Genomic DNA, 24,864 nt, shown 5'->3' with positions numbered 1-24,864 from the left:
CCACACACAAATAAATAATAATTTAAAAAAATAAAATAAAAAAATAAAAAATAATAATAATAAAATGAAATACAAATTAAATTAAAAATAACAAATACAAATAATTAAATAAAATAAAGTAAGTAAATAATAAAAATATTTTAATATTTTAACAATATTTTTTATGCACTAGCTTTGAAAATTATTTAATAATATTTTATAAGTTATGTAATGATTTGTATTGACTATTAATAATTACGTTTGAAAAATAAACAAAAAGACTACATAAAAAACTACAATTCAGTTCAATCTAATATGTTCAATAGTCAAGTGTTTATATTCCAGGTAGTATCCCAAGTTTATATCATACAATAAAAAAATTAGTTGGTAGGTCCAAGGGTAAAAGAAAAGTGTTGGATATGGCCTACCGCGGTGACGCCAATTCAAAACTTCTAAGCCGCTTTGGCATTAATTGAAAAAGTAAACAAAACACAATAAAATGGGCAAAAACTATGAAAAAATAATATTTTTAGAGACTATATCTTAAGGGAAAATGTTTGGCTACTATATGAACTTAATAATACGTTTTACAAATACGGCTATAAATCTGTCACAATGACGGAGTTCAAAGCAATGCTAAAAAAGCAATTATCTCTATCTCCTTTTGAATGGACGCGGCCACGATACCGCTAAACCGGACTAAAACTATGACAAAGGACATGTTGACTCATCACTGAAAAGGAGTTCAGCAGAAACAAAGGAGGATTGTATCCATGAGACAATTCAGTCTCTCAAAGTAGAAACAAGCAAACACCGGCAAAACACGACGACCATGGGGATGATCAGCTACTGAAGTGACCGGTTGCCAGAATCATGCCAGGAGTCGGCCATAAATATTTAGTATCAAACATCCATCGCATCCACTTATTTTTATTTTTATCCCGCTGGACCTTATCGGGTTCATGGATAATTGTTATTATTTTACAAGATAACAGGATGTTGATTTTAAGAGGGCGGTCGGTAATGATCTGGCTGTCATTTGCTTTGTCTTTCTAGATCTTCAAAAACAAGTACAAAGACGATTTCTACCCTTACCTTCTCCCTAAATCTCATTGTACTGCTGACAGACTCACATTCACTGTTCCTGGGTCCCAGAAAGCCAAAGTACAGGTACTCGTATTTGCTCACACACTAGATGAGGTCACAAAATTTGATGGAATTTGGAGGACTTCTCAGTAGATCAGTAGAGATATGCTTCTGTGGAACTATGAAAGCGCCTCTTCTTCCGTTCCTTACTTACATGAAACTTTTCAGCAGCACCGGGTTCAGTTGTTTTTGTATTGTGTTTTTTAAGCCCTCACAAATCCACACTTCATCCTATGCATACATTCTCTTATGCCTATGTAGTGAGTTGAAGCTTGTTCCCACACTTTGTTAGTACTATTGTGCAAGTCAGGGTTACCATTAGGGGTGTGGGAAAAAATCGATTCGAATTCGAATCGCCATTCTCACGTTGTGCAATTCAGAATCGATTCTCATTTTTTTTAAATCGATTTTTTTTAAAAAAATTATTTATTTTTTTAATTTATTTTTTATTTTTATTTAAATTTTTTAATTAATCAATCCAACAAAACAATACACAGCAATACCATAACATTGCAATCCAATTCCAAAACGAAACCCGACCCAGCAACACTCAGAACTGCAATAAACAGAGCAATTGAGAGGAGACACAAACATGACACAGAACAAACCAAAAGTAGTGAAACAAAAATGAATATTATCAACAACAGTATCAATATTAGTTACAATTTCAACATAGCAGTGATTAAAAATCCCTCATTGACATTATCTTTAGACATTTATAAAAATAAAAAAAATAAACAATAGTGTCACAGTGGCTTACACTTGTATCGCATCTCATAAGCATGACAACACACTGTGTCCAATTTTTTCACAAAGATAAAATAAGTCATATTTTTGGTTCATTTAATAGTTCAAACAAATTTACATTATTGCAATCAGTTGATAAAACATTGTCCTTTACAATTATAAAAGCTTTTTACAAAAATCTACTACAGACTGGGGTAGATCCTGCTGAAATCCTATGTATTGAATGAATAGAGAATCGTTTTTGAATCGAGAATCGCGTTGAATCGAAAAAAATCTATTTTGAATCGAATCGTGACCCCAAGAATCGATATTGAATCGAATCGTGGGACACCCAAAGATTCGCAGCCCTAGTTACCATGCACCGCGCATAGGGAATAGCTCTAAAATAAACTTAACAAAGGTGTTCTACGAAGCCATAGATAAACAAGTGGAAGTGTCACATTTGCTAAACCTAATCTACTTCTAGTATTGATCAAATTACAAGCTCAAGGGGCGTCTTTAAAATTAGAGGGTTAGGACTAAAAGAAGAGGCGGTTGACCGTGTGTCGATCTTGTAACTTAAACCTCATTGTCCTGCAGCGTTCTTTCAAGTATCAGGCACAGGTAGCGGGTTTGGTTTCTCCTCTTTGCAGGATTCAGTAACAGTGACATTGAGCTGTATTACATCTGCTTCCTTGTTTGTGCACCTACTAACTAAACTACACTGGAAGAAAGTAATGTATAGACTTAAATCTTAGTTCTCCTTAGTGTAGACTTAATTCTGGTGGAAAATAGGCACATATACAGTAGGAAATAAGCAACAATCAATTAAATTGTGCTTAGAATATATTAGGACGATTCCACGTTATTTTTCCAGGTGTTACGTTCTGCAGATCGTTGGTCGACTGGAACTTGTGAGAATTCGATCCTCAATGCCTACGTCCACACCATCGAAAACAGTCAGCACTACATCTACATCGAGGTAATGAAGGAATGGCTTGTAAATCGACAATAGGAATGTGTATCTGGTCTTTTTATTGATGTGTTAACTTGTTTACCAAAGCAATACAGTATGCATTTTGACTTCATCAAACTAGAAGACCCTTTTTTATTTAACTGCTAATTGGCCTTATTTTAAGTGTAAGTGTTTTGTGCTGGTTTGCAGTGCAGCGTTCTTCTCACTACTCATTAGTTTCATGCAGGTGACACACTGCAATTCTATTCATGAGGTTTGATGAGTATGAATGCAACCCCACCCTCCTTCCCTGGCAGGAGCTACCTGTTTAAGCCCTCGCCTCATACTGAGCCACCATCTGCTTTTTTTTTCGCCATTAGAACCAGTTCTTCATCAGCTGTGCCGATGATAAGACGGTCTATAATGGGATCGGGGATGCCATTGTGAACCGAATCCTGCGGGCTTACAGGTGTGGCACTCTTTTTTTTACTTTCATACAAATAATATTTACACAATAAGGAAGGATGTGAACAAATCACACAATACAAAACCATTTGAATGAATGTAGTGTTACTCCAATAATAATATAAAAAATTATAATAGAGAATGTTTGTTGTTGGTTTTTTTCTTAACAGAGAGCAAAAGAAGTATAGAGTGTATGTGGTAATCCCTTTGTTACCTGGATTTGAAGGAGACATCCGTACTGGAGGAGGAAATGCCATTCAAGCCATTCTTCACTTCACTTACAGGTAAGAGTCAGCCATTTTTATTTAGTTGTAGTCAATAGGGTCCTTATTTTTCTTTTTCTGTTATTCTCCGCTGTTGCCATTTCAAATAAAAAGTAGCCCATAGTTTTATTTTATATCTCTTAGTAGACTCAATATGTAAGCGCCAAAAACTACAACATAGCTGACGAGGTGAAGATTTAGTAGTAGGGGGCTTCACCTGGAAGAGGGTTTAGGCACGTAAGGAGAGCTTATGCATATTAATAAGACCGCCCACAAAACATCACCTTCTGAAGAAACAGGCAGAAAGTGGCTTGAAGATGATCTGTAACACAAAATCTATGAAAAATTTTGATCAAAGCACCACCATTACTTGTTATGTAGACCACAAGGAAGTGTTTTAAATATTTAAAAAAAATCTGACCGCTTTAAGTCAACCTCTCAGCCAAAGGGGGAGTCGCCCCTGCCGTTTCTTCTCACGCTATTAGGAAACACAAAAAAATCAGTAGAATAAATATTATTTTCATCTAATCGTGGAATGTGCATAATGTAATTTTGTGACCAGGTGAATCTTTTTAATGTTTCTGAAGTTTATATTTGACCATGTCTGGAAAGGTATCGCGGTGACAGCTTCAATATATTTATTTAAACAGTGTATATTTTCAAAAGAGACATCATAAAACTTTTAGGGAGGGTGGGGCGTGGTTTCATTTGCAATCTGGGAACGCCACCAAAAACAAACACCTTGCAGACAGACGCACAACATGGGTTATACAATTGACTGTGGAGTAGAATTTACACTAAAGCATATCCAATACATATTATCTAGGCCAGTGATTCTCAAGCTCTATCTAGTGGTACGCCAAAGAATCACTTAATTAAAGTACACTGTTTTTTTTTCCTATATTCCAACACAGTATTACTGTTTAAACTGTGTGTAATGTGGCCACAAATAATAAATATAATTGTTAAATAAAACCTCTGTCTTTATTTTAATGAAAACTTAGGTCTACTAAGCTACTGTGTTTTAATTTGATTGATTGATTGAGACTTTTATAAGTAGGTTGCACAGTGAAGTACATATTCCGTACAATTGACCACTAAATGGTAACACCCGAATAAGTTTTTCAACTTGTTTAAGTCGGGGTCCACTTAAATTGATTCATGATACAGATATATACTATCATATATACTACCATCATAATACAGTCATCACACAAGATAATCACATTGAATTATTTACATTATTTACAATCAGGGGTGTGGAGGGGGGTGGGGGGGGGTGGGGGGTAGGATATGGACATCAAGTAGTAGACATAGAGAGAGAGAGAGAGAGAGAGAGAGAGAGAGAGAGAGAGAGAGAGATCAGAAGGCATAGGAGAAAGTATCTGCATTTGATTGTTTACATTTGATTTTTAGCAATCCGGGGAGGGTGTTAGTTTAGGGTTGTAGCTGCCTGGAGGTGAACTTTTATTGCGGATTTGAAGGAGGATAGAGATGCCCTTTCTTTTATACCTGTTGGGAGCGCATTCCACATTGATGTGGCATAGAAAGAGAATGAGTTAAGACCTTTGTTAGTTCGGAATCTGGGTTTAACGTGGTTAGTGGAGCTCCCCCTGGTGTTGTGGTTATGGCGGTCATTTACGTTAAGGAAGTAGTTTGACATGTACTTCGGTATCAGGGAGGTGTAGCGGATTTTATAGACTAGGCTCAGTGCTAGTTGTTTAACTCTGTCCTCCACCTTGAGCCAGCCCACTTTAGAGAAGTGGGCAGGAGTGAGGTGGGATCTGGGGTGGAGGTCTAGCAGTAACCTGACTAGCTTGTTCTGAGATGTTTGGAGTTTAGATTTGAGGGTTTTGGAGGTGCTAGTGTACCAGGAGGTGCATGCGTAATCGAAAAAGGGTTGAACGAGAGTTCCCGCCAGAATCCTCAAGGTGCTTTTGTTGACCAGAGAGGAGATTCTGTAGAGAAATCTCGTTCGTTGGTTAACCTTTTTGATTACCTTGGTTGCCATTTTATCACAGGAAAGGTTAGCCTCTAGAATGGAACCTAGGTAGGTGACCTCATATTTCCTGGTGATAACAATGTCACCCACTTTTATGGTGAAGTCATTGACTTTCTTGAGGTTGATGTGGGACCCAAACAGGATGGATTCTGTTTTACCCAAGTGTATGGATAGCTTGTTGTCAGCGAGCCAGGTGCAAGTTCTACAGAGCTCAGCACTGAGGATTTTCTCCACCTGTGACTTGTCCTTGCCGGATACCAGCAAGGCAGAGTCATCCGCAAACAAAAACAATTCACAGTCGTATGCCGATGACATGTCGTTTATGTATATTAGGAACAGTAAACGTCCCAATATACTGCCTTGGGGGACTCCACAGCTCACCGAGAGGAGGAGGGGGACACGGTGCCGTTCACCTCTACCACCTGCTCCCTCCCCTCCAAGTAAGATTGCATCCTGCTTCATGAGTTTTTGTTCAATCCGATTGCTCTGAGCTTATCCAACAGTATAGCGTGGTTAACAGTGTCAAAGGCCTTCTGAAGGTCCAGCATGACCATGCCACAGTATTTGCCCGCGTCCACCTCATGTTTGATGTGGTCGGTCAGATAGAGAAGGCATGTGTCAGTGGATTGGTTAGTTCTGAAGCCGGATTGGAATTTGTACGTGATTTTAGTAGTGGCAAGGTAACTATCGACCTGTTCATAAACAATTTTTTCCATTACTTTCGAAATGGAACTGAGAATAGAAACGGGTCGGTAGTTGCCAGGTTCCAATTTGCTTCCTTTTTTAAAGAGGGGAGTTACTCTTGCTATCTTAAAATCTTTTGGTACTTGGCCTTGTGTAATTGATAGGTTTATTATGTGCGTGATGATCGGGGCAATGATGGAGGCAGAGTCCCTGAGGAATCTGGAGGGAATATTATCAAGGCCGGTGGCCTCGTTAGGGTGGAGCGCGCTCAATTTTTTAAACACCTCATCAGCTGTGACCATTTCTAATTTGAAATCATCGTTGGATACTCCTAGCTTTCTGTAGAAGGCTTTAATGTGTTCTACACCAAAGCGACCAGAGTGGTGGGACAGCTTGTTGACAAGGGTTGCGGCTATGCTGGTGAAAAAGATGTTAAGTCTGCTAGCTACCTCCATTTTGTCTGTAATGAGGGAGTCACCCTCCTTGATGCTGATGTTGGTGAGTCTTGTTTTAAGTTTCTGGCTGCAACCAGGAAGCTGGTTGTTGAGAATTTTCCAGAGCTCACGTGGCTTATTTGTGTTTTCCTCTATTTTGTCGTTAATGTAATTTTTTTTAAAGGATTTATTCAGGTTGGTTGACTTATGTCTTAATTTATTGCATTGCTTTTTGAGAGTTCAAAGGAGTAATTTGAGGTTGATATTATTGGGTTGTTTATCTACTTCTGTTTTACATTTTTGGTATTCAGAGTATTTCCTGTCTCTGTCTTTTATGGCAGCTAATAGGTCCGGATTCATCCATGGTTCCGAGCGGGCTTTGATCCTGACTGTTTTCACGGGAGCCATGTCATTTAGTATCTTTAGGAACGCCGTTTTGAAGCGATCCCAAGCAACATCGACCAGGTTGCTCGCGAGCACAGGGGAACAGTCCCACTCATCTAATTTTAAATTGAAATTGTCATTGGAGTATTTTTGGAGGGATCTGGATTGGGCTGTTATGTGGCCATTGGCTTTAGTTTAGGTTTAGCTATTTTGCGGGTGCAGAAGGTTAGATAGTGGTCGCTAAGACCACAGATCATGACCCCACTATTTTTTATTTTAGGCCGGTCTGAAGTGAGAATGAGATCTATGGTTGATTGGGTGGAATCACACACCCTTGTAGGTAGCGCTATTAGCTGGGAAAGACCGTGCAGATTACAAAACTTGCTGAAGGATCTGAAGACAGGCGCATCTTTGCGTTGAATATCTGTGTTCAGATCCCCAGTTATAATTTTCTCCACGTTGTCTGTCCCCGCCAAGCATTCTTCCAAAACCCCATAGAAATCACTCTGATTAGGGGGTCTATAAACAGTCCCTATTAGTACCGGCTTAGCGTTTTTAAATTAGATTTCCGCCCACACAGATTCCAGGTCATTGTGGTTAAGATCAGTGCGAGTTATGTATTTAATATCTTGGTGAATATACATACAAACGCCCCCACCGTGTTTATTCCTGTCCTTTCTGATAACCGAAAAGTTTTCTATTTCTATCTGTGAGTCAGAAATACTTTGATCAAATTTGGTTTCAGAGAAACACAAGATTTTTACCTTCGTGTTGAGGAACATTTCTCTGATTTGGTCGAGTTTGGCTCCAGAGAGGCTGTTCACATTAAGGTGGATGATGTGTAGTCCACTGGAACCAAAAAGGGAATCAGAGTCCGCTGTGTTGTGGTACTGACCAGAAAAGTTGTTGGTTATTATTGCTGTTGAAGTTGAAGAACAGAAGGAAGAGAAAGGAGAGAGAGAGAGAGAGAGGCATATTGTTCTTCCTCCAGGTGGAGGGGGAGGGGCGGAGTTGGAGAGGGGGAGAGGGGGATGCCAGGTAGGGTTGCTGGGGGTGAATTTCCTTTTGGCGGGCTTTTTTGAAGACAAAGAGAACAACGAAAATGTTTTTGTAAAGGCGCCTCTAAATCCAGTGTATGCCGCGTCCTCGACCGTCATGGACCGGGGAGAGGCCGCGTGGACCCCCGCCATCTCGTGCAGTTCCCCACCATCACCGATGGCGGGGAACTGGGAATGTTGGTCATTTTGGTGGTACTTGGAGACCAACTTTTTTTTAGGTGGTACTTGGTGAAAAAAGTTTTAGATCCGCTGATCTAGACCTCAAGGAAGTGTTTTAACTGAAGACTAAAATCATCATAAGTCCCTTTTTATCAAGACATGCATGCATGTATTTCCTTTAGTACACAATTTTTATTGCTTTTGTTGTAGGACTATATGCCGTGGGGAACATTCCATCCTGTCAAGACTAAGTGAATGTAAGTGATTTATGTTCCAACTTCATAATTCACATCAAATCATTAAATCGCATCTGTCCTCTTGTAACATGTTTCTCTTTTCTTTCTTTTCCTGTTGTCTTTTTAAACAAAGCCACTGATCTTAGGTATCTGCCCATTCTGTCTCCATTTCCATTCTTTGCTTGCTTCACATTCATTCCAAGCCCAGTATGTATAATGAATGGGATATTATGTCAGATAAATAATGTGATTCTGTTGTGCCGCCCAGTGGAGGACCGGTGGACAGAATACATCACAGTCTGTGGGCTGAGAACAAAGTCTGAACTCTCCCAGTCGCTTGTGACAGAACTCATCTACGTTCACAGCAAGACCCTTATCGCTGACGACCGCTGCTACATAATCGGTGAGTTTCACCGCCAACTCATTTTAAATCACAGTATCCCCCTGACCTTGGGACGTCACATAGATGCTTTGTTAAAAATAACTAAAAATAGCAAATGAGTCAAGCGCTGTAATGTTTGTTAATACTTGACAATATATCATAGCAAACATGTCCTCTTTTCAAAGCAGCATAGGAGAAAATATCTGATGGTATCATCATATTCATGTTATTTTGTAGAAAAAGTCCAATATTTCAGGGCTGATAATATTTGAGCTTAGAAAATTCATGAACAACCTGCAGATTTTGTTCTTTCATTGAGTTCGAGTACGATGTGCGATGGCTCTGCTCCAATATTATGCACAATTTTGAAGGTCTCATTCTGTACATTTTCAGTGATTTGTGAATGAAAATACACTTTGATGTCATTACATCTATCCTAGTTTTTGGTAGCATATATAATATAATAAAGCTTAATGTAACATTTTTTTTTACTTAACATCATTTGACTTGGTAGCTTTATGTATCCAAAATTTACATACCAAAGTTCAAACAGAGATGTGCCCTTATTTGTTTATGAGTGTGACTTGTTTCTTTTATTTAATTATGTCATAGCGATCCATTTCTTTTAGCCACCACATCCCAATTTAGAATTGGATTATATATAACACCATACAATTACATTTCCACTGCACATTGTACATCATTTTTAAAAACGTGATATGCACATCTATACCTTTAAAAAAAAATACAGGAAATTTCTGGAAAAAGTATTTCCTATATGCTTTGTATTGCTATTTGTTAATATGTCTTCCCCTCAATGTTTGTAGTGAAACCTTTCTCTCCCCACCCAACCACCCATTCCCTTCCAACAAAACAAAACAAAAATAAAACACTCAAAAAGACATAGAGGGAAAAAAAAAGGTTTACAAATAAATACATTTAAAAAAAGGGAAAACAGTCCAGTCTTTTAAAATGAATACAGTAGAACATTTTTTATGGAAGTAACCGTGTTACAAAAAACAAAGAGCTTGTACCCATTTTTGATCCCAGGATCGGCCAACATCAACGATCGCAGCATGCTGGGTAGCCGAGACAGTGAGCTGGCGGTGTTTGTGGAAGATGAAGACAGAATCCCGTCCATAATGGGAGGGGAGGAGTACGAAGCAGGACCTCTTGCGCTTGCTCTGCGCAAAGAGTGTTTCAGGTCAGTAACGACTATGTTGTCATATGTTTTTCCCTAAAACCAATATGATGATTTTCTAATTTAGAAGCATGTCATTGACACTTGAGGACAGTGTTGCCAAGTCCGCTTATTATAACCGACTTTGGCGTCTCGATTTTTCCAAATTTACTTACAATTATAGTAGTCGCGGGTTGCGTTTTTTGGGGCTTGTTATTTGGGTTTTTCTTTTCTGTATGTGTGGTAGGTAGTTTCTCTTTTCTGCACCACCATTTCCTGGTTATCGTGCTCGCATTTATATTAACTTGGCATGCTCTCAAACACATTTACACTACCGTTCAATAGTTTGGGGTCACCCAAACAATTTTGTGGAATAGCCTTCATTTCTAAGAACAAGAATAGACTGTTGAGTTTCAGATGAAAGTTCTCTTTTTCTGGCCATTTTGAGCGTTTAATTGACCCCACAAATGTGATGCTCCAGAAACTCAATCTGCTCAAAGGAAGGTCAGTTTTGTAGCTTCTGTAACGAGCTAAACTGTTTTCAGATGTGTGAACATGATTGCACAAGGGTTTTCTAATCATCAATTAGCCTTCTGAGCCAATGAGCAAACGCATTGTACCATTAGAACACTGGAGTGATAGTTGCTGGAAATGGGCCTCTATACACCTATGTAGATATTGCACCAAAAACCAGACATTTGCAGCTAGAATAGTCATTTACCACATTAGCAATGTATAGAGTGTATTTCTTTAAAGTTAAGACTAGTTTAAAGTTATCTTCATTGAAAAGTACAGTGCTTTTCCTTCAAAAATAAGGACATTTCAACGTGACCCCAAACTTTTGAACGGTAGTGTATAACCTATGTACAACATATATGGATTTGTGGCTTTTTGAAATAAGCCAGTGTTCTGTGTTGTTTCTCTCAGAGCTTTTTAGAAAACTCTTGTTGTTATATTGTACTTTTCAGAAGTAAAACAGTGGTAACTCGTTTTTATCATGGAAACAATCAGTAGCAGCAGTTAGATTGGAGGAGAATATTTTTAATGTACATTTCCCACAAATATACAGGTATACTCTATTGGTGGGAATTGTTTGGCTAGTGATGTACTCTGTTTTTTATTGTGGCACAAAGTAGTTTAGGTTATAAACAATATTGAAAATGTGATGCTTTTCAACATTCACACAATAATAAGTATCAAATGCACAAGATGCGTGTATAAAATGTATATTAAGTTAAAGTTAAAGTACCAATGATTGTCACACACACACTAGGTGTGGCGAAATTATTCTCTGCATTTGACCCATCACTCATGATCACCCCCTGGGAGGTGAGGGGAGCAGTGAGCAGCAGCGGTGGCCGCACTGAATACAAATAGAAAAAAAATAGGACATGTCTGTGCACACTTCTCTTGGTTTAGGCTAACAGACATGTGTTTTAGTCAGTCAATCACTATCCTTTATTTAACCAGGTGAAAACAAGTTAATTACGATTAAAATCTATTTTCCAAGAGTGACCTGGCCAAGAGGACAGCAAAACAAAATTACAGAAATACATATAACAACAACAAAAACAGCCACAACACACCACAATTGGAAAAACAAACAAAATACTTACATGTATTAACATAAAAACATGCGATAGGTAAAAAAAATGTTTCTGTAAAAACAATTTAAAAAATTTAAAAATGTTCGCCAAACCTGACGCGTTTGCAAAATTTGGCGACTTTTCGTGCTTGGCAATGTCCTCAAAAAGGCATCAAAACCCATATAATTATTATAATAATAAAAAACACTGCAATTTCAATGGGGCCCTTGCGGTGCTCTGCATTGCACCTGCAATGTTTGCCCCGCTGCTTGGGCCCTAACAAGTACAATGCCCAATAGAAACAATTTCTCGAGCTTATAAAATTGCCTGAAGTGTGAGTGCAGGCCACAGGGGGCCAGGGAGATGGAGGATGAATCCAGCACAGTACACATGACCTAATGTGGGTACGCCATAAATTCCTATTTTACTAATCTTTTAGTTTCCCTGCCCATTCAGTGTTCTTGTTGGAGTTACATCAGATGCCGACATCAACATTGAGGATCCAATCAGTGACAACTTCTTCTTCTTGGTGTGGAATTCATCAGCCAAACTGAATGCCACTATTTACAACAAGGTATGAATAAAGCCAGAGATTGTTGAGGGTATCATTTTTAACCGCCTCTGTCTCTGCTACTATGATGCAGGTCTTCAACTGCCTACCATGCAACTCTGTCCACAATATGCAAGAGCTGAAGGAGTACACTAGCAAGGAGCGCCTCTGTGACACAGACCCTGAACAGGCTGTTGAGGAGCTCAAAGCTGTCAGAGGACTAATGGTCCACTTCCCCCTAAAGTTCTTGTGTGAAGAGAACCTGCTGCCTCCATTGAACACCAGAGAGGGCATAGCCCCTGTTGGCCTGTGGACTTAGTTGCAGTCACATTTTCAGGGCTCTGGTATTATCATAGCTAACATTCTGCCCAATTCAATTAAATAGTGGCAGTCTTGGAAATTCAATGGTGACATAAGCCAACTTCACAAGAACCGTGTTTTAGTAGATTTTTTGACTGACACTTTGTGAGACTATTAAACTACCGTAATTTCCGGACTATAAGCCGCTACTTTTTCCCCTCGTTCTGGTCCGTGCGGCTTATACAAGGGTGCGGCTTATTTACGGCCTGTTCTTCTCCGACACCGACGAAGAGGATTTCGGTGGCAGGAAGAAGACGATGACACAATGATTAAAGACTGACTTTTCATATACCGGTAGGCTGGTTATTTTGATAACATACAGGTGAGCACTTAGTATTACTTTGCACCGTTGTATTATTTGTACTCTGCACGAATGCTGTTCGCCATGTCAAAGATGTGAAAGTTTGATTGAATGATTGAAAGATTTATTGTTAATAAATGGGACGCTTTGTGTTCCCAAACAGTCACCTCTGTCCCGACAATCCCCTCCATGGTAGCAGGAACCCCTATATACTACGGTAATTACACATCAAAACCCTGCGGCTTATAGTCGGGTGCGGCTTATATATGGAGCAATCCGTATTTTCCCCTAAATTTAGCTGGTGCGGCTTATAGTCAGGTGCGGTTTATAGTCCGGAAATTACAGTAATTGGATCATATGTGCACCCAGTCCATCTCACATGGTCCCCCCTCTCTCTCTCTCTCTCTCTCTCTCTCTCTCTCTCACTCTCACTCTCACTCTCTCTCTCTCTCTCTCTCTCTCTCTCTCTCTCTCTCTCTCTCTCTCTCTCTCTCTCTCTCTCTCAGAGGCTTCACCTCTCACTGCAGTGCTAGCAAATCTGTCAGGAAAAAAACTGTGGTTGTTATGGTGACGAATACAAAGAAATGGCTGGATCTGAGCTGGAAAAATAGACGGTATGGTTGTATGTTGGTAGAAGACGTGTATTATCTGCACATGCAAGTCATTTTTAAATATTCTTAGAAATGTTGGAATTGTTTATAAGTGATTTGTTAAAGTCCTTACGATGCCAGAAATGTAAAACTGGACATTCCCCCATCCCCTACATGCTGAGAAAAATGTGAAGCAGAGATACAAAGTAGATTGAAGGGACTATTCAACCACTAGATGGCCATTTGGACTTAAAAATTCTGTGTCCAACTGCCTAACGTGACTACACTGTCATCATTTGATTACAAAAGACTTAGACTTAGACTTCCTTTATTGTCATTCAAATTTGAACTTTACAGTACAGATAAGAACGAAATTTTGTTGCATTAGCTCGTTGTAGTGCAGGATAAAAGAGCAATAAGGTGCAGATATAAATAGATTTATTGTATTTTTTTTTTTCTGCTTTTTTACTGTACTGTACAAAAGACACAATGTAGCGTATGCCACTGTATTCTATGTTTGATTGTAGGGATTTTATATTTGATGGTCAGGTAGCCACAGAATGATGAATCTAACATTTAAAAATATATTGTATCTAATTTACAACTACTGTTTTATTGTTGTTAATGACGCCACATTTTCAAGCCTTATGATTGGCTGTTTGTGAAATGTTAGATAACTCTTTAGAGTGGTTTCTCATTTAACTGTATCTGTAAAAACACCCCAATGTATGTTTTCATTCTACTAAATGTTACATGTATGTGTATTGAACTTGTGACAAAGCCAGCAATATTAGTGTACAGCAGACAAGACTATACGTGCCTGAGTCCTAACCATGTTGTAAACATTCACTAATGTTCTTTTTATAAAGCCATCTCTTCATAAATGGTGATGATATATTGACACGTTGACTTTATATATTTATATGATAATTGTTGCACTCATTTTTCACTCACCAGTTTATACATTTTATGTATGTCAATCAACAGGTTATGGTCATTCACCATGAATCATGCCATTGATGCTCAGGGGTTGAAATATTAACTGTATGAATAATATTAAGCATGTGTTTCTATTTCCTTAATAAACTGCACTGTGAGAATGTAAAACTGTTTGTAGGAAAATAACTTGCTGCCATAAAGCACCAAAACAGCTCACGTGTCCATACACGTTGACTTTTTATATTTCTATGATAATTGTTGCACTTAATTTTTCACTCACCAGTTTATACCTTTTATGTTAGTCAATCAACAGGTTTCCTCACCTATGGTCATGAGATCACAGGTACAAGCGGCCGAAATGAGTTTCCGCCGTTGGGTTGCGGGACTCTCCCCTTAGAGATAGGGTGAGAAGCTGTAAAAAGCTCAAAGTAAAGCCGCTGCTCCTCCACATCGAGAGGAGCCAGATGAGGTGGTTCGGGCAACTGGTCAGGATGCCACCCGAACGCCTCCCTAGGGAGGTGTTTAGGGCACGTCCGACCGGTAGGAGGCCACGGGGAAAACCCAGGACACGTTGGGAAGACTATGTCTCCCGGCTGGCCTGGGAACGCCTCGGGATCCCCCGGGAGGAGCTGGACGAAGTGGCTGGGGAGAGGGACTTCTGGGCTTCCCTGCTTAGGCTGCTGCCCCCGCGACCCGACCTCGGAAAAGCGGAAGAAGATGGATGGATATGTTTCTATTTCCTTAATAAACTGCACTGTGATCATGTAAAAATGTTTGTAAGAAAATAACTTGCTGCCATAAAGCACCAAAACAGCCCACGTGCTACTGCCATGTCATGGCATCCATTTTTATCAACAGCCTGATTGTTCTCTTGAACTCTTGCTGAACAGCTGTGGAAGTGAGTCATGCATTATTCACAAGCACGTCACGATCTGTTAGAGATCAGATACATCTGCAGAAACTAGACCAAAGCAACACAATTTAAATAAAACCGTGTGAAAGATCTAGTTCAATAAAATGTCCGTGTGGAGTGATTGGGTATGCAAGTTGTGCGTTTCCTAACCAACCAGGAAGAAGTTCGAGCAGTATGGGTGATGACGTCACAGAGTGCAGCCTGCTTATTGCGCAAAATTGTCCCTGGCGGCTCGCCGTAGCTTCTGAGGCTTGCAAAGCAAACACTTGAGGAGTTCTCTAGTCTGCGCAACCAATCGTCGACACAACCCCGCAAAGACGGTACAGAACGAGGCTGGGAGCGGGAGGGAGGACCCGGACAGCATAACATGGCGAAATAACAACTTTGGCTGTCGTTACATACCCCCAGCGTTGGAATTATTACAAGTGGTCTAATCTGGACGGCGCAAAGAGAACGATACGCGTAACTTTAAAGAGTCGATCGGGCCCTGCCGTTGACCAAACCGGGGGGCTGGTCCAGAACATACCACCCTCCCGCCTGCCCGCCTGCCTCGCTGACCGGCTGCCCGTGTTCTCCCTGGAAGGTTGGCGCGGCTGTTGACACAGAAAATGGAGGAAGAAGCAAAGTTTATTCGAGAGGCTGTTTAGCTGCTGCCTTAGCCGCCATAGCTAATTTGATTGCGCGCACCTGCGTCCTCGGACTGCCATGTTATTGGAAATATTGAACAAGTTTGAAAACAACCGACGCATTGAACGGTACTTGTAACAGTACAATTGGGGGATATTTACTTCAGGATAATGACAGGCGGGTTCTGTTGCGGTGCGGACTGACCCAGACGCCATCACATCAGACATTACGTGCTCCTTAAAAAAACAAGCACTGCGTTTCTTGGCTTAAAATTTGTTTTTGTTTTTCTTACACCGTCATCAACCAGTGGAACTGGTGCGCTTTTAGTCTAATTTTCCCTGGAATGCAACAATTCTCTTTGAAAACGTCAGTTGGAATGTTATTCGGCATCATAGTCGCCGCGTCTTGTCAAAATGAAGGCAGCAAGGTGTTCAACAGTGGATATGCACTGCTTTGAAAATCTAATGGCGGTTACGGCCGATCAACGCTAAAAGTTTGTTGATATCTTCTATTTGGAGGTGAATGTATTTTAGCTCGAAATTTTTGGTACAAGTCAACATTAGCTTTCCAGCTGGACGCTGTGAAGTGCAGCCGTCTTTCCCCTAACAATTTCAGCTAACTGGACTGCCTACTTATAGCCTTTTTTTATTTTTATTTTTTTTGTCCTGTCCAGCTTCTCAGGCAAATCATATAGTTGGTGTAGATGCCCATAGCCATTTATGCTACATAAGCCCATTTGAGCTCACCAAAGGTGCCATCGACACCCACGCCCCGAAGTGCTTCTTCAGGAAAACCTGGCTAAGTTGTTACGCTAACGCTCCAAGTTTTGGTCAGCCATGTCTGAAAACGCCCCCTCGCGAAGCCTGGACGACATTGACCTGGCCGCTCTAAGGGTAAGTACTGTTTGCACTCTACAAGGACTGTTTGCGCTTGACGAGCACCGTTTGCGCTTGACGAGCCCTGTTTGCGCTTGACGAGCACCGTTTGCGCTTGACGAGCACCGTTTGCGCTTGACGAGCACCGTTGGCGCTTGACGAGCACTTGTCGAGCACTTGTCGAGCACCGTTGGCACTTGACGTGCACTTGACGAGCACTGTTGGCACTTGACGTGCACTTGACGAGCATTGTTTGCACTTGACGAGCACTGTTGGCACTTTACGAGCACCGTTGGCACTTGACGTGCACTTGGCGAGCACTGTTGGCACTTGGCGAGCACTTGACGAGCACTGTTGGCACTTGACGAGCACTGTTGGCACTTGACGAGCTCTGTTGGCACTTGAGAAGCTCTGTTGGCACTTGACGAGCTCTGTTGGCACTTGACGAGCTCTGTTGGCACTTGACGAGCACTGTTGGCACTTGACGAGCACTGTTGGCACTTGACGAGCACTGTTGGCACTTGACGAGCACTGTTGGCACTTGACGTGCACTGTTGGCACTTGACGTGCACTGTTGGCACTTGACGAGCACTGTTGGCACTTGACGAGCACTGTTTGCACTTGACGAGCACTGTTTGCACTTGACGAGCACTGTTTGCACTTGACGAGCACTGTTTGCACTTGACGAGCACTGTTGGCACTTGACGAGCACTGTTGGCACTTTACGAGCACCGTTGGCACTTGACGTGCACTTGGCGAGCACTGTTGGCACTTGGCGAGCACTGTTGGCACTTGGCGAGCACTTGACGAGCACTGTTGGCACTTGACGAGCTCTGTTGGCACTTGAGAAGCTCTGTTGGCACTTGACGAGGTCTGTTGGCACTTGACGAGGTCTGTTGGCACTTGACGAGCACTGTTGGTACTTGACGTGCACTTGACGAGCACTGTTGGCACTTGACGTGCACTTGTCGTGCACTGTTGGCACTTGACGAGCACTGTTGGCACTTGACGAGCACTGTTGGCACTTGACGTGCACTTGTCGGGCACTGTTGGCACTTGACGTGCACTTGGCGAGCACTGTTGGCACTTGACGTGCACTTGGCGAGCACTGTTGGCACTTGACGTGCACTTGACGTGCACTTGACGTGCACTTGACGGGCACTGTTGGCACTTGACGGGCACTGTTGGCACTTGACGGGCACCGTTGGACATTGACGTGCACTTGACGAGCACTGTTGGCACTTGACGTGCACTTGTCGAGCACTGTTGGCACTTGACGTGCACTTGTCGAGCACTGTTGGCACTTGACGTGCACTTGTCGAGCACTGTTGGCACTTGACGTGCACTTGACGAGCACTGTTGGCACTTGACGTGCACTTGTCGAGCACTGTTGGCACTTGACGTGCACTTGTCGAGCACTGTTGGCACTTGGCGTGCACTGTTGGCACTTGACGTGCACTTGACGAGCTCTTTCGGCACTTGACGTGCACTTGACGAGCTCTTTCGGCACTTGACGAGCACTGTTGGCACTTGACGTGCACTTGTCGAGCACTGTTGGCACTTGGCGTGCACTTGACGAGCACTGTTGGCACTTGACGTGCACTTGACGAGCACTGTTGGCACTTGACGTGCACTTGTCGAGCACTGTTGGCACTTGACGTGCACTTGTCGAGCACTGTTGGCACTTGACGTGCACTTGTCGAGCACTGTTGGCACTTGGCGTGCACTTGACGAGCACTGTTGGCACTTGACGTGCACTTGACGAGCTCTTTCGGCACTTGACGTGCACTTGACGAGCACTGTTGGCACTTGACGTGCACTTGTCGAGCACTGTTTGCACTTGACGTGCACTTGTCGAGCACTGTTTGCACTTGATGTGGACTTGACGGGCACTGTTTGCACTTGATGAGCACCGTTGGCACTTGTCATGGGCTGTTTGCACTGGTAGGTTAGGGGTGGTTATTCACTGCAATTGTTGGTATAAATTATAAATACAAGGCCAGTATTGCCAATACCGATTTCTTGTTACTTAAACATTTTTCAACATCATAAAATTTTGGATTTGGCATTTAATTTTTGTAATAAAATCAAAGTAAAACAATAACATTTACATTAAACAGTGGTACCTAGTATTTTGTTTGTATTCTGTGTAGGGGCTCAAGGAATAGCCGACGTCGAACAAAATCGACAATCAAAATTGTCGGCGACATGAATTTGTCGATAAGTGTCTTTGTCTGAGGAACCTAAATAGCGCTGTTACTTTGTTTTAATTTCTGCTATTACGACTGTTCTTTATTTACATAAACATTGATGCTTTGTTTTTATCAGCACCTGTCTTTGCTTTTAAATGGACTCAACCTTATTAACATTTATTTTTGTAGCAGTCCAATGAGTAAAGGTAGGAATTATGATTCAGGTGCTACGATTCGATTATAAATTAATTATTTATACATGTATAATTACTGTATTGTAATATGATTATATTGTTAATATATATTCTAAATGTATTACATTTAATTAAAAACAAGACACCTTCTTTGGCTCCTGACATATGCAATATTGCGCCATTGTGTGTGTGTGTGTGTGTGTGTGTGTGTGTGTGTGTGTGTGTGTGTGTGTGTGTGTGTGTGTGTGTGTGTGTGTGTGTGTGTGTGTGTGTGTGTGTGTGTGTGTGTGTGTGTGTGTGTGTGTGTGTGTGTGTGTGTGTGTGTGTAATAAAATTATCATAGTTATCATTATGTGATAATTTTAAATGTACTCAAAATTTTCAAAAACTATCCATCCATCCATCCATTTTCTACCGCTTAAACTACTCATACTGAAATCCTTTAACCAAGTTCTATTTAAAAAAAAACCCACAGACAACACATTCAAAATGTATATAAGTACCTCAAGTAGAACGTTGAATGTGCATATGAAAGCAACACAAGCATTATAAACAGAGTAATATGGCAGAAACAAAATCATATTATAAATAAATGCAAATAAATGTGAATATTTTGCAAGATGGCACCTTATGGACATAAGACGTAACTGCACTTTTTGTCCATATAGATAACAATAGTGTTCATATATGAGGTATAGTCTTACACATAAGACTGCACGATTATGGGCAAAATAATAATTAAGATTATTTTGATCAATATTGAAATCACGATTATTCTATCAATCAATCAATCATAGTTTATTATATAACCCTTAATCACAAGTGTCTCAAAGGGCTGCATAAGACTCAACAACATCCTCGGTTCAGCTCCTACATCAGGGCAAGAAAAAACTCAACCCCTTGGGCACACTGAGAAACCTTGGAGGTGACCGCAGATGTGTATTTACAAAACCCAAAACAAGATATTTAATGTTCGAACTGAGACATTTTTTTTTTTTTGCAAATAATTAACTTGGAATTTAATGGCAGCAACACATTGCAAAAAAGTTGGCACAGGGGTATTTTTACCACTGTGTTACGTGGCCTTTCCTTTTAACAACACTCAGTTAACGTTTGGGAACTGAGAAGACCAATTTTTGAAGCTTTTCAAGTGGAATTATTTCACATTCTTGCTTGATGTAAAGCTTAAGTTGTTCAACAGTCCGGGGTCTCCGTTGTGGTATTTTACGCTTCATATTGCACCACACATTTTCAATGGGAGACAGGCCTGGACTACAGGCAGGCCAGTCTAGTACCTGCAGTCTTTTACTATGAAGCCACGCTAGAGATGTCCGATAATGGCTTTTTTGCCTATATCCGATATTCCGATATTGTCCAACTCTTAATTACCGATTCCGATATCAACCGATACCGATTATATACGGTCGTGGAATTATCACATTATTATGCCTAATTTTTTTGTGATGCCCTGCTGGATGCATTAAACAATGTAACAAGGTTTACCAAAATAAGAGAACAACTTCAACTCAAATTATGGAAAAAAGTGCCAGCATGGCACTGACATATTTATTATTGAAGTCACAAAGTGCATTATTTTTTTTTAACATGCCTCAAAACAGCAGTTTGGAATTTGGGATATGCTCTTCCTGAGATAATCCTGATACCCACTACAACTATGGGACATACTATACTTTGACTTTCACAAAGTCTAAGTCTAGGAAAGTGCATTATTCTTTTTTTTTTTTAAACATGCCTCAAAACAACAGCTACAAAAACAATGAAGGCACACAGCTTCAGTCCAGAGTATACTAGAGTAATAAAGTAAACAACATAGTCCTCATTTAGTGCAAGACTGCCTGGCATACTGTATAACAGGAAATTATAAACTGGGTTCAATCTGCCCTGCTCTAACGTATTTGTATGAGTAACACAAATGTGCTGCAAGTTAGTGGTGGGTGCTTGAAGTGGCCTACCAGTCAGCCAGAGCTTCTGAAATGCTGTGTTGAGACAGGGCCTCTCCGTTCGCTGTAAGCTGCAAAGTGTGCGCCATGCAGGGCAGACTATCCACACAAAACTCCACCGTCGTGCGTTGTCCCTGACCACAACTTGAGCTTTCGCCCCGGGGTGTTTTTGTTGTATTTTTGTTTTTTCTCGGCGGAGTCTTTAAGCGACAACTGTGTGGTACTACTTTTTTTCGGTGTTTTCTTTTCATCCATCTTCCGCTTGTATTCATCGTGTATCTCCTTTATGATTCTTGAAGAGGTGGGTGATCAAATTGCTCATATTAAAGGAAGACGTCTTGGTTCCTCCTCGCATAACCAACATTTTGCAGTCATTGCAAATTGCCAGTTTTTTATCCGTCAGACACACTTTAACATAATCCCAAACCATAGACATGGTGTCGTTAGTCAGTCATCGAGCGAGCTCGCTTGTTACCACGGCTACAGCACCGGCAACAACACACTCTTGTTGTTGTTAGGCTCCGCTCGCGGCAGTTTGATGAGGTCATCAAGCGTCGCCAGTAAACCTCTCATGCTGCAGTCGACAACTCCTGTGTTGTGTAGGGGAGAGGGGAGGGGCTGCTGACTGGGTTTATATCCGTGTTTTACCGGATATGTACCGCTCCGTACAACGGCATTTTAAAAAGTAATTCATTTTACTTTTTGATACTAATAATTTCCGATATGACATTTTATAGCAAATATTGGCCGATAATATCAAACATCTCTAAGCCACGCTATTGTAACATGTGGCTTGATTGTCTTGCTGAAATAAGCAGGGGCGTCCATGAAAAAGACGTTGCTTGGATGGCAACATATGTTGCTCCAAAACCTGTATGTACCTTTCAGCATTAATGGTGCCTTCACAGATGTATAAGTTACCCATGCCTTGGACACTAATACACCCCCATACCATCATAGATGCTGGCTTTTGAACTTTGCGCCTCTAACAATCCGGATGGTTCTTTTCCTCTTTGTTCCGGAGGACACAACGTCCACAGTTTCCAAAAACAATTTGAATTGTGGACTCGTCAGACCACAGAACACTTTTCCACTTTTCATCAGTCCATTTTAGATGAGCTCGGGCCCAGCGAAGCCGGCGGCGTTTCTGGGTGTTGTTGATAAATGGCTTTCGCTTTGCATAGTAGAGTTTTAACTTGCACTTACAGATGTAGCGATGAACTGCAGTTACTGACAGGGGTTTTCTGAAGTGTTCATGAGCCCATGTGGTGATATATTTTACACACTGATGTCGCTTTTTGATGCGGTACTGCCTGAGGGATCGAAGGTCTGTAATGTCCTTGCTTACGTGCTGGGATTTCTCCAGATTCTCTGAACCTTTTATTGATATTACGGACCATAGATGGTGAAATCTAGGGCTGCGAATCTTCGGGTGTCCCACGATTCAATATCAATTCTTGGGTCACGATTCGATTATAAAACAATTTTTTCGATTCAACTCGATTCTCGATTCAAAAACGATATTTTTCCGATTCAAAACGATTCTCTATTCATTCAATACATAGGATTTCAGCAGGATCTACCCCAGTCTGCTGACATGCAAGCAGAGTAGTAGATTTTTGTAAAAAGCTTTTATAATTGTAAAGGACAATGTTTTATCAACTAATTGCAATAATGTAAACACACAAATGTAAATCCAAGACAACAATATGTTGTCTGATTTATTCATGCTTGCACAAATTTTAACTAGAACAAAACGTTTTAACATCTGACTGAATTTGACACTCAGTTACTACTCACACAGTTACCAGAACAATAAAACACAGTAATACAACTCCTGTGACTGTAACATCAATAGAATACAAGTGTTAGGCTAGGCTAGCTGCCAGTCTGTGCCAGAACTTGCCCAAACATTACCATAAATTATAAAAAAATGCTGAAACTGTTCATTATGAACTACTTCTTTGTGTAAAACAACAAAATAAATGATTCATGAATCAAATGAGCTTAGGCTAGTTGCCTTTATATTTCTGAGAACATGCCACTTCCAAAAATAAAATTACACAAATACTAGTTTGTCTTTTTTTTCTTAACAAAACACAAAAGCAGTAATAAAATGTCTGTAACATAAATAGAATTGGTAGGCTTCGGCTAGCTGCCTTTATATTTCTGAGAACTTGCCACTTATGTGGATCCTAGAGGTCCAGTGATCACAGGTAAGAGCTACTCTGCTAGCTTTAGTCACAGCTTCTCCCACTTTTAGCTTTGTGTCTCTGTAAAGTGAAGGTACAACATTGTCTGTAAAAACCGAGCGTGATGGGATGTCATATTGTGTGTGGCTCAATAGTTTTTATCATGAACCTGAATGGAGCCTTCTCTCTCCACTGCGCTGTATGGTCGCAGGTCTTTTGCAATGAAACAAGCAATGGATCTGGTTATCTTCTTTGCCCGTTCAGAACTGGGTTTTTTTGATTGATTGAGACTTTTATTAGTAGGTTGCACAGTGAAGTACATATTCCGTACAATTGACCACTAAATGGTAACACCCGAATAAGTTTTTCAACTTGTTTAAGTCGGGGTCCACTTAAATTGATTCATGATACAGATATATACTATCATATATACTATCATCATAATACAGTCATCACACAAGATAATCACATTGAATTATTTACATTATTTACAATCAGGGGTGTGGAGGGGGGTAGGATATGGACATCAAGTAGTGGACATATATATATGGATATATCCATATATATATATATATATATATATATATATATATATATATATATATATATATATATATATATATATATATATATATATGGATATATATATATATATATATATATATATATGGATATATATATATATATATATATGGATATATATATATATATATATAGAGAGAGAGAGAGAGAGGGAGAGATCAGAAGGCATAAGAAAAAGTATCTGCATTTGATTGTTTACATTTGATTGTTAGCAATCCGGGGAGGGTGTTAGTTTAGGGTTGTAGCTGCCTGGAGGTGAACTTTTATTGCGGATTTGAAGGAGGATAGAGATGCCCTTTCTTTTATACCTGTTGGGAGCGCATTCCACATTGATGTGGCATAGAAAGGGAATGAGTTAAGACCTTTGTTAGTTCGGAATCTGGGTTTAACGTGGTTAGTGGAGCTCCCCCTGGTGTTGTGGTTATGGCGGTCATTTACGTTAAGGAAGTAGTTTGACATGTACTTCGGTATCAGGGAGGTGCAGCGGATTTTATAGACTAGGCTCAGTGCAAGTTGTTTAACTCTGTCCTCCACCTTGAGCCAGCCTACTTTAGAGAAGTGTGTAGGAGTAAGGTGGGATCTGGGGTGGAGATCTAGAAGTAACCTGACTAGCTTGTTGTGGTAAATTTGTAAACTGGTGAAGTGTGTGTTGATCAGCTGCCAATGTTGTTAGTGGATGATCCTTTTCATCTGATAACTCTGGGTGGTGTCTGTCCAAGTGAGCGCAGGGATTTGAAGTATTCCCAAAATACTTAACTTTAGCGTTGCAAAGTCTGCAAATTGCATGAGTCATGTCAAGCCCTTTCTTGCCACGATAAAATCCAAAGTGTCTCCAAACGTTTGCTTTCAAAGTCCGCGGAGGCTGTTGTATTTCTTCTTTAGGCGGCTCAGGTTCTTTTTCTTCTACCTGCATTTTAGCGGCAACACAACAACACTACACTCCCCTTAG

General features: G+C 40.5%; 2 protein-coding genes across 7 annotated transcripts in view; both read left to right on the top strand.

Annotated features, from left to right (window-relative positions):
- pld2 (phospholipase D2) overlaps positions 1-13,016 on the top strand; it is a 66,711-nt gene extending 53,695 nt beyond the window's left edge. The window contains exons 16-24 of the mRNA XM_062047866.1: positions 1,036-1,149; positions 2,729-2,833; positions 3,187-3,275; positions 3,442-3,555; positions 8,466-8,512; positions 8,760-8,894; positions 9,924-10,077; positions 12,096-12,213; positions 12,284-13,016. Coding sequence (XP_061903850.1) covers positions 1,036-1,149; positions 2,729-2,833; positions 3,187-3,275; positions 3,442-3,555; positions 8,466-8,512; positions 8,760-8,894; positions 9,924-10,077; positions 12,096-12,213; positions 12,284-12,508 — 1,101 coding nt within the window. The 3' untranslated portion in view covers positions 12,509-13,016. The remainder of the gene's footprint in view (positions 1-1,035; positions 1,150-2,728; positions 2,834-3,186; positions 3,276-3,441; positions 3,556-8,465; positions 8,513-8,759; positions 8,895-9,923; positions 10,078-12,095; positions 12,214-12,283) is intronic.
- A 2,482-nt stretch (positions 13,017-15,498) lies between these two features.
- The window catches only part of mink1 (misshapen-like kinase 1), an 80,044-nt gene continuing 70,678 nt past the window's right edge, over positions 15,499-24,864 (top strand). For 2 of the 6 annotated variants that reach the window (XM_062047863.1, XM_062047864.1), the window contains exon 1: positions 15,499-16,812. In XM_062047863.1, the coding sequence (XP_061903847.1) occupies positions 16,756-16,812 (57 nt within the window). In that variant the 5' untranslated portion in view covers positions 15,499-16,755. The remainder of the gene's footprint in view (positions 16,813-24,864) is intronic. The other 4 variants (XM_062047862.1, XM_062047859.1, XM_062047865.1 and 1 more) reach the window with 2 other exon arrangements.

The sequence above is a fragment of the Entelurus aequoreus genome, linkage group LG05 (genome assembly GCF_033978785.1).
Source record: "Entelurus aequoreus isolate RoL-2023_Sb linkage group LG05, RoL_Eaeq_v1.1, whole genome shotgun sequence".
Lineage (NCBI taxonomy): Eukaryota > Metazoa > Chordata > Actinopteri > Syngnathiformes > Syngnathidae > Entelurus > Entelurus aequoreus.
Note: the sequence above shows the minus strand (reverse complement) of the source record. Positions and strands in the feature narration are given on the sequence as shown.